The sequence below is a fragment of the Labeo rohita genome, chromosome 8 (genome assembly GCF_022985175.1).
Source record: "Labeo rohita strain BAU-BD-2019 chromosome 8, IGBB_LRoh.1.0, whole genome shotgun sequence".
Lineage (NCBI taxonomy): Eukaryota > Metazoa > Chordata > Actinopteri > Cypriniformes > Cyprinidae > Labeo > Labeo rohita.
The window spans coordinates 28,784,014-28,801,848 of record NC_066876.1 but is presented as its reverse complement, the minus strand read 5'-3'; the positions used below and the strand labels follow the sequence as shown (position 1 = coordinate 28,801,848).

Sequence of the window (17,835 nt, the reverse complement as noted above, 5' to 3'; positions counted from 1 at the left end):
TAAACTGCCTGCTGTTCTTCTGAAAAATCCTTCAGGTCCTACAAATTCTTTGGTTTTTCAGCGTTGTTGTGTATTTAAACCTTTTCCAACAACGACTGTGATTTTGAGATCCATCTTTTCACACTGAGGACAACTGAGCGACTCATATGCAACTTTTACAGAAGGTTCAAACACTCACTGATGCTCCAGAAAGAAAAACGATGCATTAAGAGGCGGGGGGTGAAAACCCATGCATGGAAACATGCATGTATCTTCTTATGTGCCACTATTACAGAAGGTACAGACGCTCGTTGATGCTTCAGAAGAAGACCCAATGCATTAAGAGAGGGGTGAAAACTTTTGAACAGCATGAAGATGTGTACATTGTTCTTATTTTTCCTAAATATCATATTTTTTTCATTTAGTGCTGCCCTTTACTCAACTTTATTCAAGACAAATCGAGGTCCATAAAGACAATAAAAAAAAAAAAAAAAAATACAAAACATTTAAAAAGATGTGAGAGTCATCATTTTTAAAACACATACAAGCTTCGAGTCAAATGTTTCCAGAAGCAAGATGAGTACCTTGTATCACTCTTCGAGACATCAGTTAGAGACACAACAATCATATTCTTAGACTCAGTCAATCTGCACATAAATCTATACATAAAATTTCTCAGAACAGCCTTAAAAGTAGGCACATTGTTAGTCACAAACATTTCACTAGCACTACTCCACCTGGGAATTTTAAGCACAATTCTTAAAGCATCATTATAAGCCACTTGAAGTTTTTTCATTTTTGCAGTACTAAAATCACACCACAGTTGAGCAGTATACAGTGGAGTGCAATACATTTTGAAGAGTAATATTTTAATGTCTTTAGTACACATGTGAAATTTGCGAGCCAGCATGTTTGCCTGCCCATACAATTTACCACACTGACGCTGCACATCATCATCATCAAGGAGGTCATCTCTTATCACATGTCCCAAGTATTTAACTTTCTTCACAACTAATAGTGTTTCACCTGCCAGCAAGAAAGAAGGATAGACAAGATTCATATCCTCCTTGGTTCTCGCAATTAGTACCACACTCTTCACTGGGTTAAATCTAATATCATACATTACTCCATACTGAGAGCAAATTCTAAGAAGCTGCTGCAGTCCAGCACTGGAAGGAGACAGAACCACCAAATCATCAGCATAAAGCATGTGGTTAATGAGGTTATCACCCACCAAGCATCCAGTATATCATCCATGTATAGATTGAATAGAAGTGGAGAAAGAATTCCACCCTGTCGCACTCCATTGGAGACATAGAAGGGTGTGGACATACTCGTCCCCCACCTAACTTGCATAGTTTGATGAGAGTACCAGAACTGCAGTATCCTAATTAGAAAAAAGGGGACACCACGCTCCTGTAGTTTATGAAATAGTTTCCCATGATTGATGCGGTCAAACCTTTCAAATCAAACCTTTAAAAGCTACAGAAGATACATGCATGTTTCCCAGAAGACAAAATAAGTTGAATTTACCCTCATCTTCAAATTCAAAAAGTTTTCACCCCCCCTGCCTCTTAATGCATCGTTTTTCTTTCTGGAGCATCAGTGAGTGTTTTAACCTTCTGTAATAGTTGTATATGAGTCCCTCAGTTGTCCTCAGTGTGAAAAGATGGATCTCAAAATCATACAGTCATTGTGGGAAAGAGTTCAAATACACAAAAATGCTGAAAAACCAAAGAATTTGTGGGACCTGATTGATTTTACTAAAGAATAGCAGGCCGTTTAACTGTTCAGGACAAACAAGGGACTCATGAACAACTATCACTAAATAAAAAAAAAAAAAACAGCTGTGTATCATTCAGGTAACAACACAGTATTAAGAATCAAGAGTATTTAAACTTTTAAACAGGGTCTTTTTTATAAATTTAACTATTATTATTATAAAATCCCTCTTATTTTAGTAAAATAATTAACATTTTGCAGATTCTGCAAGTTGCATGTAAACTTTTGATTTCAACTGTGTGTGTGTATGTATATATATATATATATATATATATATATATATGTATACATATATTTCATATTGTTTTGAAAGTCGTGCTCACAATTTTTATTGCTTATAATTAGCATTGTGTATTGTGTGTGTGTATATATATAAATATATATCGTGTATATATAAATGTATAAATGTTTACATGAAATTATATAAATATAACAAATACATTAAATATATTTTCATTTAGTTTAACTTAAGTATTAAAATAACTAAAACTAATAAATCAAAGATAGATATATTAAAAAAAATTAAAGAAGGACACAAACACAATAAAATTACTACATCTTTAACTGAAATTTATTTGAAATTAAATTAAACATGAAAATAATCTAATTAAAAATATCATCTCAAGCTAAGCTAATAAAAAATAAGATTTTGAGTCTAATGGGAACACAATGGCAACGTTATGACTTTGCTATAATTCCTATAACTTCACTAATGAAAAAGTATATTTTATGTTTATATGAAAGTCTCTTGTTTTCACAAAGGCAGCAATATAAAAAAATAGCAATATTATGAAAAAATATTACTATTTAAAATTCTGTTTTCTGTTTTAATATAATATATTTTAAAATGTAATATATTCCTGTGATCATTTATTCTGTCACACATGATGCTTCAGAAGTCATATTAATATGCTGATTTGCTGCCCAAAGAACATTTCTTATTCAACTATTAGCAATGTTGAAAACAGTTATGCTGCTAAATATTGTTTTGTGGAAACTGTGACACATTTTTTTTATTGGTATTCTTTGATGAATAGAAAATTAAAAAGTACAACTTTATTTGATATAGAATATCAATATTTTTGTCACATAAATGTCTTTACAGTCACTTTTGATCAATTTAATGCATCCCGGCTGGATAAAAGTATTACTTTCTTTAAAAAAAAAAAAATCGTACTGACCCCAAACATTTGATCAGTATGTGTCTTCGTTAACTTTCTATTTGCTGGTCTAATTAAAAGAAAATTTGTCTGCTTTCAGTTATTTCCGAATGAAACTGATAATTTTGATAATTTTCTTATTTAATGTGCAGCAGCAATAAAGACGACACCCAAGATCCTGCTCAGACCGAGCCCAGAAGACGAGGCCATTTATGGGTGAGTGGACGCTGTGAATATCCCGCAGGTTCAGCCCTCTTCACACATGATCCAATTCGCTGAGCTAAGATCTTATTCGCTAAGCAAACCTGAGGATTCACTGAGGGCTGAGATACAAGACAGGGCTGGAGTTCAATCACACACACTTTGTCTTTATATTAATAGTTCACCTAAAAAACAAAAAACGAATGAATTATTTGCTCACCCTCGTCTTTCAGTGATTGATCTGTTCCAAACAAAACAGCATGAGCATAAGTAAATAATGACTGAATTTTAATTCAGAGGTGAACTATCTGTTTAAGCTCTCTCACTGCTGGATGAGCACACAGGAAGACAAAGCACAGGAAATGAAATAGAGATAGAGGAAGAGAGGTGGAGGGTCATCTGCATCACAGCCTCACAGACGGGCAGGATACCTCTGCAATTCCCCTCTCTCTCTCTCTCTCTCTTAATCATCCTCTCCGTCAGCTCCTCCATATTCATGAGGAAGAGACAGTCTGGTGCTGCTGCTCGTATCCACTGGGAGAGGTTATTTTTGTGTCCTTCTCTTGCTTACAGAGCCGCTTTGCTTTAAGACCAGAGCTCCAGTGTGTTTTTTTTCTTGAGCGCAGGACCAGAGAGCTGCTTTCAGCTGGAGAGCAGGGGAAACCCTGCTGAAAAATCACAAGCCATGACGGTGCATTTAGCGTGTGTTTGGAAAGGATAAATAGAAAAGGCACCAAAAAAAGCTAATTACTTTTTATATATTTTTTGAAACCTCAGTATTATTTTCCATATAATATAGATTATATGGGAGTCATTCTTTTAAGTATGTTACTGTTGCATTTTGGAAAAGTACATTTTCCGATATTAACCTTTTTGGTACCATTTACAATAAGGTGTCATTTGTTAACATTTTAACTAACATGAACTACCAATGAACAAAACATTTATTACACTATTTATTAGTCTTTGTTAATGTTAATAAAAATATAGTTGTTCATTGTTTGTTCATGTTAGTTCACAGTGCTTTAGCTAATGCTAACAAACACAACTTGTGATTTTAATAATGCGTCAGTAAATGCTGAAATTAAAATTAAATAAAATTAATTAATGTTGTAGATGTGTTGTTCATTCTTAGTTCAAGTTAACTAGTGTTAACTAATGAACCTTATTGTAAAGTGTTACCACCTTTTTATTATTATTTATCAGATTAATGAGATTAATTGATTTAAGTACAATGTTTAATGTCAGATTTATTCTATATTTATAAGCACACATTATGCAGTATTATATTTTAAAATGTTATGGTCCTTTTTTATTTTATTTTATTTATTTTTAATTTTTTGAAAGGTGTATTCACATAATTTTGCATAATGTCATTTTAAGGACTGATGTGTTTTCCTCAGACATTTTTTAAAGGCTTTCCGAGGTGATGTCCCAGAAAAACTGTCTTACAGTTTTAAAGTTACGATTTTACCAAATCCCCAACTTTTGTTCTCTTTTGAAGGCCCAACACAGTGATGGTGAGCTTTCAGAAAGGAGAGAGTGTTGGCCTAAGGTTGGCTGGAGGAAATGATGTGGGAATATTCATAGCTGGAGTTCAAGAGGGCAGTCCGGCCGAAGAAGAGGGTCTCTGTGTCGGGGATCAGATCATGAAGGTACAAAAACAACAGTTTTGTTGACATTAGCTGAAATGGTGTAGTAATCTAATCATTCTGTGTCATCTTGTTTTGATGTTATTATAAAGAAGCTGTTTTTGTTACTGCATCTATAAATCTGTGTGTAAATGACCACTCTTGTGATTATCTAACCTTGTTATGCGTATTATGTAGTCATCATTGTTTACAAAAATAGCCTGGGTGGACTGGGGAGGGAGGGAGCCTTAAGTTAACATTACGTCAACATACTAGTACAATATTCTGAGCCCTTTAGGAAGTGAGAACATGCTTTGAATTTGATTTGCATTTGCCACATTTCCTTTTCAACTGTATGTGTGTGCTATCCGTGTCTCCCTAAAGGTGAATAACGTTGACTTTCGTGGCATTGTGCGAGAGGAGGCCGTGCTGTTCCTGCTGGAGATCCCGCGGGGAGGTCGTGACCATTTTGGCACAGAATAAAACTGAGGGTGAGAGCAAGAGAACATAAGCCTCGCTCACGTAACACACATTAAACACAAAACTGCCCCTCACTTCACCTCAGGGAACGCAAAAACACTGAAACATCTCTTCCTGTCCACAGTCTTCACTTGGCACACTTGTATAATTCTGTGCCTTTGTACATTTATTTATATGTTTGTTTGTTGTTATGTTTCATCTTTTTATTTACAACACTGTTTGATTTTTTTTTTTTTTTTTTTTTTTTTTTTTTCTAATAGCATATTTTTTTATTTAATTTTTTTAAGTATGTGTGCTGTTTACAACACCTTTTGATTTGATTATGATTACAAAGTTTTATTTATTTATTTATTTGTTTATTTATTTTTCATCTATTTATTGTTTGTTTACAACACATTTTGGTATTTATTATGATTACATATTTTAATTTATTATGTATCTATTTGTCCATTTTGTTTGTGTATGTTTCATTTTATTTACACCAGCTTGTTTTTTGTTTTTTTTTATTATTGCATATTATTTTAATTTTTATTTATTTTTTAGGTATGTGTGTTATTTACAACACCTTTTGTTTTTGTTTTTTATTATGTTTACAAATAGTTTTATTTAATTATTTGTTTGTTTATTTTTATGTATTTATTTAATGTTTGTTTACAGCACCTTTTGGTTTTTATTATGATTGCATATTCCTTTAATTTATGTATCTATTTGTCCTTTTGTTTTTTATTACGTTTCTTTACAACACACTTTATTTTTATTATTATTACATATTATATTATTTTATTTATTTATTATGTATCTATGTGTACTTTTTTAACATAACCTTTTTTATTAAATTACATATTTTATTTATGCATTTTTTTTTCTCTACAACACTTGTTTGTTTTTTATTATAATTAGATATTATTTTAATGTATTATGTATCTATTTGTTCATCTAATAATTTTTAATTTATGTACAACACCTTTTTATTTTAATTATTTTGTGTCTATTTATTCTTTTTTATTTGTATTTTATTTATTTTATTTTTATTATTATTACATATTATTTCACTTATTTATTATGTATCTATTTTTATTAAATTACATTTTATTTGTATTTATTATTTATTAATTTCTTAATAAATTATTTATTATTTATTTATATTATTTTTTACAAAACCTTTTTTATTAAATTAAATATTATTATTATTATACATTTATGTTTTAGTACCTTTAAAAAATAAATAATAATAATAATAATAATAACAACATTTTTAATAATTATATTTTTTATTCCATTTATTTTTGTTTCAGCATCTTTTTTTATTATTATCATCATCATCATCATCATCATCATCATCACCAAATTAATTTATTAATAATAATAATTTTATTATTTAATTTTCTAAAGTTACTATACTGTTCTAAAACAAAAAAGATTATTTATATATGAAATTGTCAATGTATTTCTTTGCACATTTTATTATTATTACATATTATTTCACATGTCTATTTTTATTTACAAAATCTTTTTTATTAAATTGCATATTTTCATGTATTATCTATTTATTCATTTTCGGTACCTTTTTTAATAATAATAATAATAATAATAATTAATAATTATATTTATCTAATAATTATATTTATTATATTTTTATTCTATTTATATCTATTTATTTTTGTTCCATATTTTTTTTTTGTTAATCATCATTATCATCAAATTAATATGTTAATATTTATAAAGCCAAAAAATATTATTTACATAAGTTACATAAATAATAATATTTGGCTTTATTATAGTAACAGTGTAACAGTGACAGTGTTTCATTCTTAATAGCGTCGTCTTATATCACATAATAAGAAGAAGAAGAAGAAGAAGGAGAAGAAGAAAAAAAGAAGGATGTTTTCTCACATAGTATGAATGAGTCTTAAAATATATAGCTACCATTATTTTTTAAGAAGGGGGTCCTTTGCAAGAGGATCGTTATATTTGGGGGTCCTTTGCACCAAAACCTTTAAAAACCCTTACATTTTAGCATCCAGCAGTAGAGCTTGCAACAAATATTACGTCACTGTATGTGTGAATGGGCCCGGAAGCGCTGTCTCTTTGCTCTTCCCCTCCCCCTATACACATAGAGCCTGTCGGGAGGCCTCGGCTTCTTGCTCATCACTACAAAACCAGTTGTAGCCAGTATTGGCTCTTCGAGGGACTGCCGTGTCAAGTGTGGTCATGCGTACACGTGCACAAACATACCAAAATCCAGATTTTCATGTTTGTGAGCTTCCTAAATGTCTCACATGAAAACCCCATGCTGATGTTTACTGGTTCAATCCTGATAAAGAAACTTCTGTCGAAGGCTATTGGATTTGGATTTGGAGTCCAACCAAAAACAAGTTCCTAACCCCATCTCTAGAAGGCGGGACGTCAGCACCGACCTCTGCTGTCGGCACTGATACGGCTTTCTCTGCTCTGTCCCTCTTTTTCTGCTGTCGTGCCATCCTTCTCTCGCTCTCTCCCTGTCTCCGTCTCTATTTCTCTTACTCCTTCTCCTCTCGGTGTGGGTGTCCCGTGGGAAAGCGAGGTCTGGCGCTGTCAGGGGTTGAAGCTCATTTGGTCTGAGCCGAGACAGATGTGGTGTCAGAGCTTTAATCAAGAGGGTGATGGCACCACTGCAGAAAATCTGACCGCTGAAACTTTTATCCTTGACAATGTGAATCCCTAGTCAAATAACACTAAAGTTGTCTTTTAATTGACAGTTTAATCGACAAATTATAAAATTACATCAACCATGGAAATCTTACATCATATTATGAGAAATTATTGAGAGATTGATCACATAATTATGTTTATGTATTTATTTATATTTGTTTTTTATATATTTATGTATTTTTTATTTTTTACAGAACCTTTTGATTTTATTATTTATTTTTAATTAATTTATATTTACTGCAAGATTTGTATTGTAATTATACATTTTATTTATTGGTATATTTATTTATTGTGTTTAATTGTTATTGTGTTTATTTTTATTTTATGCATTTTTTTTTTAAACAGAATCTTTAGATTTTTATTATTGTATATTTATTTGTTATCTTTTTATTAATTTATATTTACCGCAAGATTTTTATTATAATTATATATTTTATTTATTGGTATATTTATTTATTGTGTTTATTTTTACTTTATGATTTACTTTACCTTTTGATTTTTATTATTATATATTTATTTATTTGTTATGTTATTTTATATATATCGCAAGTTTTGTATTGTAATTATGTATTTTATTTCTTTATATATTTATTTATTATGTTTAACTATTATTGTTCATTTAATTTTATTTTATTTCTGTTTTTATTTTATTTTTACAGAATCTGTTGAGTTTTGTTATAATTAATGTTTATTTATATTTTCAAATTTTTGTCTGCTTATTTGTGTTTTATTTTACAGAACCTTTGATTTTTATTATATGTTTATTTGTTTGTTTTTTAAAATTATTATTTTATATTTACCCTTCAAGATTTGTAATGAAATTATATATTTTATTTATTGGTATATTTTATTATTGTGTTTAACTGTTATTGTCTATTTTTATTTTATTTATTTATTTTTTTTATTTTTATAGAACCTTTTGATTTTTTTTATAGAACTTTATTATTTATTGATTTATTTATTTTTATTATTTTATATTTATCGCAAGATTTTTATTGCAATTATGTATTTTATTTCTTTGTATATTTATTTATTTATTAAGTTTAACTATTATTGTGCTTATTTTATTTTGCTTATTTATTTTTTTTAATTTTTTTTACAAAACCTTTTGAGTTTTGTTATAATTAATATATTTTTTTTTAAATATTTGTCTACTTATTTATTTTATTTTATCTGCTTATTTGTATTTGATTGCATTTTTTTTATTTGTATCATCTTTAGATTTTTATTATAATAATGCATTTTATTTCTACACTTATTAATTTATCTATTATTTATTTTCTGTTATTGTATATTTTTCTTTATTTTCTTTGTTTTTGTTTTTATTTTTACAGAACCTTTAGATTAGATTAGATTATTGTAATTATTTTATTTCTTCATATATTTTATTTTTTTTTTATATATATATATATATATATATATATATGTATGTATATGTGTGTGTGTATATATATATATATATATATATATATATATATATATAAATTTTTTTTTACTTGTTTATTTTTTATTTTATCTGTTTATTTGATTGTGATTTTAATTTGTTTTCATCTTTGATTTTTTTTTTTTTATTGTAATTATGCATTTTGTTTATTTGTACATTTATCTATTATTTATTTTTTCCGTCATTGTATATATTTTTTTTTGATTATTTATTTTTGTCAGTTTTTTAATTTTTTAATGAATTATTTAAAGCAATAATTATTTATTTATTTTAAATTATAGCACTATTAATTTTAGTCTTGTTTCACATACCATCAATCTTATCGTTCTGATGTATACTGGACACAAAATTTAAATGCATTATCAGCTGACCCCAAAACTACCAGCTAAGTGTGAGACATGTTTGGGAGCTTATGTTTCTGTTTTGTGTCCTAGTTTATGAAGACATCTTGGTATCTGGTCGAGGGGACTCATTTTTCATCCGGACTCATTTCGAGTACGAGAAGGAGCTGCCTCACTGTCACGCCTTCTCCCGGGGAGAGATCTTCAAGGTGGTGGACACCTTATACGACGGCAAGCTGGGAAACTGGCTGGCCATCCGCTTGGGCAAAGACAACCAGCTGCTGGAGAAGGGCATCATTCCCAACAAGAGCAGGTGAGAACGGAGAAGGGCGGACAATCTTTGCCTGAAATTAAAAGATAGACAAAATATGTCCAAACTAAGTGGTGTTTAAGCCTTTAACTTAAACATAAAATAGAATATGAATTTGTATGTATACTGGAGAGCAAGTGGATGCTTCTATGTAAAACTGCTCTATAATGATCTATTGCTTTCTGTGCGTTATTGTGCTGCATAAACCCCTGCTCCTGTGTTGATCAGAGCGGACCAGATGGCAAACGTCCAGAACACACATAAGGGCTCAGGAAGTGACAGGGCCGACTTCTGGAGGCTACGTGGTCAGAGGGCAGCCAAGAAGAAAGATGTGCGGAAGAGCCGAGAGGAAAGTTCAGCGGCCGTCTCCACCCGCTTCCCTGCCTATGAGAGAGTTGTGCTGAGAGAAGGTGGGTGCTATGAACCAAAATAGAAAGCATGACAAAAATAGACAGAGAATGTTAGAATCACGTAGTAATGCACTACAAAGTGTACTTTAAATGTTATTCAACAATTCAGTGAGTGATTATGGGTTATATAACAGTTGAGATGCACAAAAAGAAACTTTTAAATTAAAGGAGAAGTCCATGTCCAGAACAACAATTTACAAATAATGTACTCACCCCCTTGTCATCCAAGACGTTCATGTCTTTCTGTCTTCAGTCGTGAAGAAAATATGGTTTTTGAGGAAAGCATTTCAGGATTTTTCTCCATATAATGGACTTCATTGGTGCCCCGATTTTGAACTTCCAAAATGTAGTTTAAATGCAGCTTCAAAGGGCTCTAAACAATCCCAGCCGAGGAAAAAGGGTCTTATCTAAATTCTGAAAATATATTTTTTTATACTTTTTAAGCACAAAAGCATTTAAATTACATTTTGGAAGTTCAAAATCGGGGCACCAATGAAGTCCATTATATGGAGAAAAACTGATTTGGAGATTAATTATTATTGGGACACAATTATTAATAATGGTTTGAATTATTATCAATGACAACAATTTTTGCTGTTCAGTAGTTTTGTGAAAATTATGTTGCTTTTTTCAGGATTTTCTCATGAATAGAAAATTCTATAGAACAACATTTATATGAAATAAATAAAAATAAAAAACTTGCGTGTAATATTATAAATGTCTTTACTGTCACATATGATCCATTTAATTTAAGCATTCTTGCTAAGTAAAATCCTAAATTTTTAAATGAAAATGTTAATGTGGTCAGCAGTTTATTTTTAATTTAATATAGTTCAATTTTGGTATTTATATATATATATATATATATATATATATATATATATATATATATATATAGTACTTATGCATTTTATTTTGATTATTGTTTATTTATTTTTATGTATTTATTTTTTTTTACAGAACTTTTTTAGTTTTGTTCTAAGTATGTTTATTTATATTTTCTTATATTTGTCTACTTATTTATTTTTTATTTTACAGGACATTTAAATTTTTATTATATGTTCATTTATTTGTTTTTTTTGTATTATTTTATATTTACAGCAATATTTGTATTGTAATTATATATTTTTTATTTATTGATATGTTTTATTATTGTGTTAAACTTTTAATATGGATATTTTTATTTTATATATGTGTATTGTTCAAAAGTTTGGGATCAGATTTTTAATGTTGGATTTTTATTTTATTTATTTATTTTTTTTTTTGAAAAATAGAATTTCTTTCGTAACAGTATAAACTACCAATTAAAAGTTGGTGGTCAGTTTCTTTTTTTTTGAAAGAAATGAATCCTTTTATTCAGCAAGGATGTGTTAAATTGATAAAAAGTGACAGCAAAGACTTGTTAGAAAAGATTTCTATTTTGAATAAATGGGGTTCTTTTAAACTTTTTGTTTATCAAAAAATCCTGAAAAAAGAATGACAGGTTCCAAAAAGATATATATTAATTATATATAATAATTTTTTTGAATTATTTAAATAACAAATGTGTAGGGGGCAGTAAACTCTGCGTAGGGACCCTGTTAATCAGGAAAAAGACAGGTAAAGAAACTGTATGATGGTAAACATTGTAATTCACTTATTATGGTACCTGTATTTTATACACAATAAACAGTCTCAATAAGATGATGCTTGCACACAACAGGAGTCACATCTGTGCGGACCGGCCTAATACCGCTAATGAAAGTCTCTGCATACCCACACAGACAGCTGAGAAATTTTTAATACGTTTGAAAAATGGGCTCATCACTGAGAGAGATTGCTCCATACACACTGTTCAAGAAAAATTACCCAATAAAATCATCATGATTTATGCGACAAAAGCCACAGTCAAGAATTTTGAAAAAGGCTGGTTTTTGAATCATCAGTCAAGACTCTTCTGACTCTTCTTTAATCCTTTAAACCCCTTTTACTGCTAAAGGAGTGTTTATTACCATTAATATAAACCATTTTGTAATTTAGTCAGGCTAAAAAATGGATTACCTCCACTGTGAAATCCTGATTGTAAGTCTTGTCTTCCTCCCATAGCGGGATTCCGAAGGCCGGTTGTGCTGTTTGGACCAATCGCTGATGCTGCCAGTGAAAAACTGGCTGCGGAGCTTCCAGACGAGTTTGTAATTGCCAGTGAGTTCATGCTGCTGTGTCTAACATACCATCAATAATTTCTGAAGGATTTTAAGCATGCAAAAGAGTTTTGGACTCCATAATTAATATTAGCAACATGATATGATAAAGTATTCATTTTATAAATATTTAAAAAATGGAATTTTATATAATGAAATACATAATAAATAATTATATAAATAATATAACAATATAATAAAGTTTGCATATTTCAAAATTTAAGTCATGTGAATGAGACTTTTTAAAACAGTTAACACTTTTGCTATACAAAAAGCATCTGCTAAATAAATAAATGCAAATATAAATCATTAAAACTAGGGATGCACATTTTTTCGCTTTTTTAAAATTGTGAACAATAAATAAATAAAAAGTAAAATAATAATAATAAAAATTAATAATAATAATTATACATTTCTGTAATACATTTTACCAAAAATACCAATAATTCTTTTTTGTTTTTGGGGGGGTCAATCCTTGTTATGCAGAACTTCTATAATTATTAATATAAAATATAGCTAATATTATAAATAATAATAATAACAATAATACATATTATTTCTTTTATACTAAAGTTATTTTATTAAAAAAAAAAAGTATATATTTGCTTAATTATATAATTAAATGGAGGAGTTTCCTGGGGTCAATCCTTGTTATGCAGTACTTCTATAATTAATTATATAAAATATAGCTAATATTATTACAAAAAACAAAAATTAAAAAAAATATATAATAATAATAACAATACATATTATTGCTTTTATATTAAAGGTATTTTATAAAATTCAATTTTTGTTTACTTATATAATTTATAGAGTTTGGGGGGTCAATCCTTGTTATGCAGTATTTCTGTAATTAATAATATAAAATATAGCTAATATATAAAAACAAATTAAAATATATAATGATAATAATAATAATAATAGTAATATATTATTGCTTTTATATTAAAGGTATTTTATAAAATTCAATTTCAGTATTTGCTTATTTATATCATTAGATGGAGGAGATTTTGTGGGCAATCCTTGTTATGCAGTACTTCTATAATTAATTATATAAGATATTGCTAATATATATATAAAAACAAAATTAAAACAATATAATAATAATAATAATAATAACAATAGATATTATTGCTTTTATAAAAAATCAATTTAGATATTTTTTTTTGTATATAATTTATATAGTTTTTTGGGGTCTATCCTTGGTATGCATTACTGCTATAATTAATAATATAAAATATAGCTAATATTATATATAAAAGCAAAAATAATAATAATAACAACAATACATACTGCTTTTATCTTAAAGATATTTTATAAAATTCAATTTATATATTTACTTATTTATATAACTGATATCGTTTTATATATATATAGAGAGAGAGAGAGAGAGAGAGATAGGGACGATTGGATGATGAAGTCAGGTCTGACAACATCAGACTTTAAGCCAAAATCCACAGCTTTAGCTAACTTTTTTTTGCATTGTACGTGTTTATTAAGTATTCTTATTTGTAGTTTGACTATACTCATTGTTTTTGTTTAATGGCACATTAGAAACTGAACCCAAAGATGCAGGGTCAGAAAAATCCTCTGGGGTGGTTCGTCTCAACACTATTCGGCAGATCATTGAACAGGTAATTGTGTATGCACACACAAATTAATAATCAAAATTTACTGCATAAATCGCATGAATGTATTTTTAATTTTACCTACAATTAAACAATGACCAATTCTGTCACTAATGCAGGACAAGCATGCTCTGCTGGACGTCACCCCTAAAGCTGTGGACACCCTGAATTACACACAGTGGTACCCCATAGTCATCTTCTTCAGCCCAGACAGCAAACCTGGGGTGAAGGCAATGAGACAGAGGATCATCCCCAGCTCTAACCGCAGTGCCCGCAAACTCTACGACCAGGCTCTGAAGCTCAGGAAAACCTGCTCACACCTGTTTACCGGTCAGTCCTGGGGGTCCAGACACCTTGTTAAAAAAAGCAGTCATTATTTTCTTAGCCTTATATTGTTCCAAATCTGTATGACATTCTTTTTGGAACACTAAAGTCTTAATAATTACTTTACGTTTTAATTATTATTTGCTTTTTTTAAAATAAAAGGTCATTGCTTTAGGTAACCATGTATATAAAAATGCAAAAATGATTGTTTATTGAAATAGTTTAAAAATCAAATAAGGGAAAGTGCAGTAAAGAGAAGCTGTGGTATATTGTGATTGGCACATATCAATATAAACTGACTTTGACACAGATTCCAATTCGAAAATCTCTGAATGATTAAAGCAGCTGATGAAAACACAGTGAGATAACTAGATCAAGTTGAACCTGGAGAACAGCTGACCCAAATCGAAATGTTTTGATTTCCTCTCTCTCTCCCTCCCCCATCTGTCTGTTAGCTGTTATCGATCTGAACTCGGCTAATGATGCCTGGTACGGCAGTTTGAAGGAGACCATCCGAGAGCAGCAGACCCACGCTGTGTGGGTCTCGGAAGGGAAGGTAAAAACAATGGATGATATAGTTCTCCACCACCTTCTATCACTCTGAAACAAACACCTTCTGTTAAAGTCAACATGAAGCACTGTTTACAAACCATTTTGCTTCTGCCGTCTCATCTTTTTCTGAGACATCATTAAAATCACTTAAAATGAATCGCTTGTATACCTCATTTATGTTACTTTGGATAAAAGCGTATGCTAATTGAATAAATGTAAATATATATATATATATATATATATATAGACAGACAGATAGATAGATATATTATACAACTGGCAATATGATATATATATATATATATATATATATAATTTTAATAATAATAATAATGCATATAATATTGCTTTCAAATAAAAGGTATTTTATTAAATTATTATTTTAAATTAATTAAATTTATATTTATAGTTTTCTTGGGTGTCAATCCTGTTGCAGTACCTCTTTTATGTTTAATGATATATAAATATAAAAATACGGTTATATAATAATATATGAAAATTTATAACAATTGTTATACATAAATATTACAATATTATTTATTTATTCATTAACATGAAAGGTATTTTATGTTAATATGATATAATATGTGATATGAAAAAATAGATCAAGATAAAAAGTTTTATTCTAATAAGAATACATATATTATTGCTTTCCTATAGAAGATATTTTTTTAAATTATATATTTTATATATATAAAATTAATATATTATTCAATCCTGTTGCAGTACCTCTATAGTTTATAATATAAAAATATAATTAATTTTATTATTATATTATTAAAAAAAAAAATATATATATATATATATATATATATACTTCTAAAAATATAATTTAAAAAAATAAACTAAATTATATTTTTGTTTAATTATATATAAAAATACAATTCTATAATGATATATACAAATTTATTATAAATACAAGAATAATACATAAATATTACAGTATTATTTATATATTCTTTAACATAATAGGTATTTATGTTATATGATATAATAAAATCGATTAAGATAAATTATATATATATATATTTTACTTTCTGAATGTCAATCCTGCCGTAAATATTGCGTTAAACATACAAAATTACAGCTTGTATTAATAATAATTTATGAAAATGCAGAGCTAAATTTAGAACAGAATTATCTTGAATATTTCACACCTGAAATATTGACATCCCCTCGAAACAAAAGTAAAAGAGTTTAAAATTGATTATTTAATTGTGATATTAAGACAAAAACGTATGCTTTGCATTTTTTATATGAATGCGAAATACAGTATTTAATGAAATTAAAAATGAAATTTCTCTAAAATATGAACGCCTGATGAATGCTGTACAGTACGTTAAAAACCAGGAATGTGCTCTAAAAAATAAATCAGTTATGTTTTCATGTTGACTTTAATGCAACATTTTACAGCATCTCTTTACTTTAAGACTTCATTCACATTCTCCCACTTTATCTTTCCCAATATTCCTAAATGTTTTCCTTACAGTTAAACTCATAGTTTTACCTGCTAATGCATGCCTTCTTTTTCTGAAAGTCATGATAGTCATTCCTCCTGTTTTTCTGTGCTTTTACTGTTCATCATTCTTCGGTGGTGCTCTACAGCTTTCGTTCTGTTTTGTTTTTGTGTTTTCTTTTGTTTTCACTCCTCTCTGTACACAAGATCCATCATGTGTCTCTTTTAGCTGGACGGGACGGAGGGGGACCTTGACGTTCACGACGACCGCATGTCGTATCTCTCGGCCATGAGCGCCGACTATCTCAGCATGGACAGCCGGCTGACCAGCGATTACGATGACACGGCGGACGAGGGCGGGACTTACACAGATAACGAAACGGACGAGCCGCTCGATCGCCAGCGGGTGTCGGCCATTAGCCGCTCCTCTGAGCCAGTCATGCCAGAGGAGGTTAGAGCACGCATGTACACGTTTAACGTCTCTACAGGGTTCCCGCTGCTATGGAAAAACCTGGAAACATTAGAGAAGATGCACATAGTTCCACACACATGCATGCATACTAATTCCAAAACGCTGCCTATTTATAATGCCTGAAGACACATATGGATAATACATCTTTCACAGTAATGGGCGAACTGCATGCACATGCATTGACATCTACACACTTAAACATGCTTGCTGCGACGCATCCCACACAGTTGCTAGATCAGCACTAAGTCAGCTATATGTTCAGGGAAAGACAGCAGAGGTCGAGCCAGCAGGGAAATACATTTTCATATTGAGAGCAAGACATTAGCACGTCATGTCATAGCACTTGTCATGCTTGCGTTACATGCTGGAAATGCAGGAAGTGCTTAATTACATAGCAAATCGCATGGATTTCAAGCTAAAGATTCAGTGCATCTGTAAATGCAAAAAGCAGACTCTTCTGCCCCCTTCTGTTGGATGTGTGAACTACAACATTCTTGATCAATAATTATTTACTGAATAGAGTAACATAAATTATGATTATTCCAGCAAATATCATTATCAGGGTTTCTGTGGTTATGAAAAATCTGGAAATATCAGGGAATCAGTGTTGTGATTAAGTAAACTTATTAATGCAATAAAAAGCTCTGATTTTACAATTTTTTTAATGTCATTATATTTATATATTATTATATATTATAAATATAAATACAATTATTAAAATATATTATTTCAAAAAATATATACATACTTTTTATTTTATTTTCGTTTTTTATGTCACACACATATGTGTATAT

General features: G+C 29.2%; 1 protein-coding gene and 1 long non-coding RNA gene across 2 annotated transcripts in view; one reads left to right on the top strand and one right to left on the bottom strand.

The window, feature by feature from the left end:
• The window catches only part of LOC127169888 (tight junction protein ZO-2-like), a 106,800-nt gene that overhangs the window by 84,153 nt on the left and 4,812 nt on the right, over positions 1-17,835 (top strand). Inside the window, 11 exon segments of the mRNA XM_051117555.1 lie at positions 3,074-3,137; positions 4,627-4,777; positions 5,138-5,202; positions 5,204-5,244; positions 9,803-10,022; positions 10,248-10,429; positions 12,515-12,610; positions 14,164-14,243; positions 14,357-14,567; positions 15,017-15,117; positions 16,799-17,020. Coding sequence (XP_050973512.1) covers positions 3,074-3,137; positions 4,627-4,777; positions 5,138-5,202; positions 5,204-5,244; positions 9,803-10,022; positions 10,248-10,429; positions 12,515-12,610; positions 14,164-14,243; positions 14,357-14,567; positions 15,017-15,117; positions 16,799-17,020 — 1,433 coding nt within the window.
• Positions 11,828-16,803, bottom strand: LOC127169893 (uncharacterized). The gene is made up of 3 exons (XR_007828290.1): positions 16,621-16,803; positions 12,470-14,590; positions 11,828-12,006 (listed from the first exon to the last, which is right to left on the bottom strand). It is a non-coding gene; the product is annotated as an uncharacterized LOC127169893 (long non-coding RNA).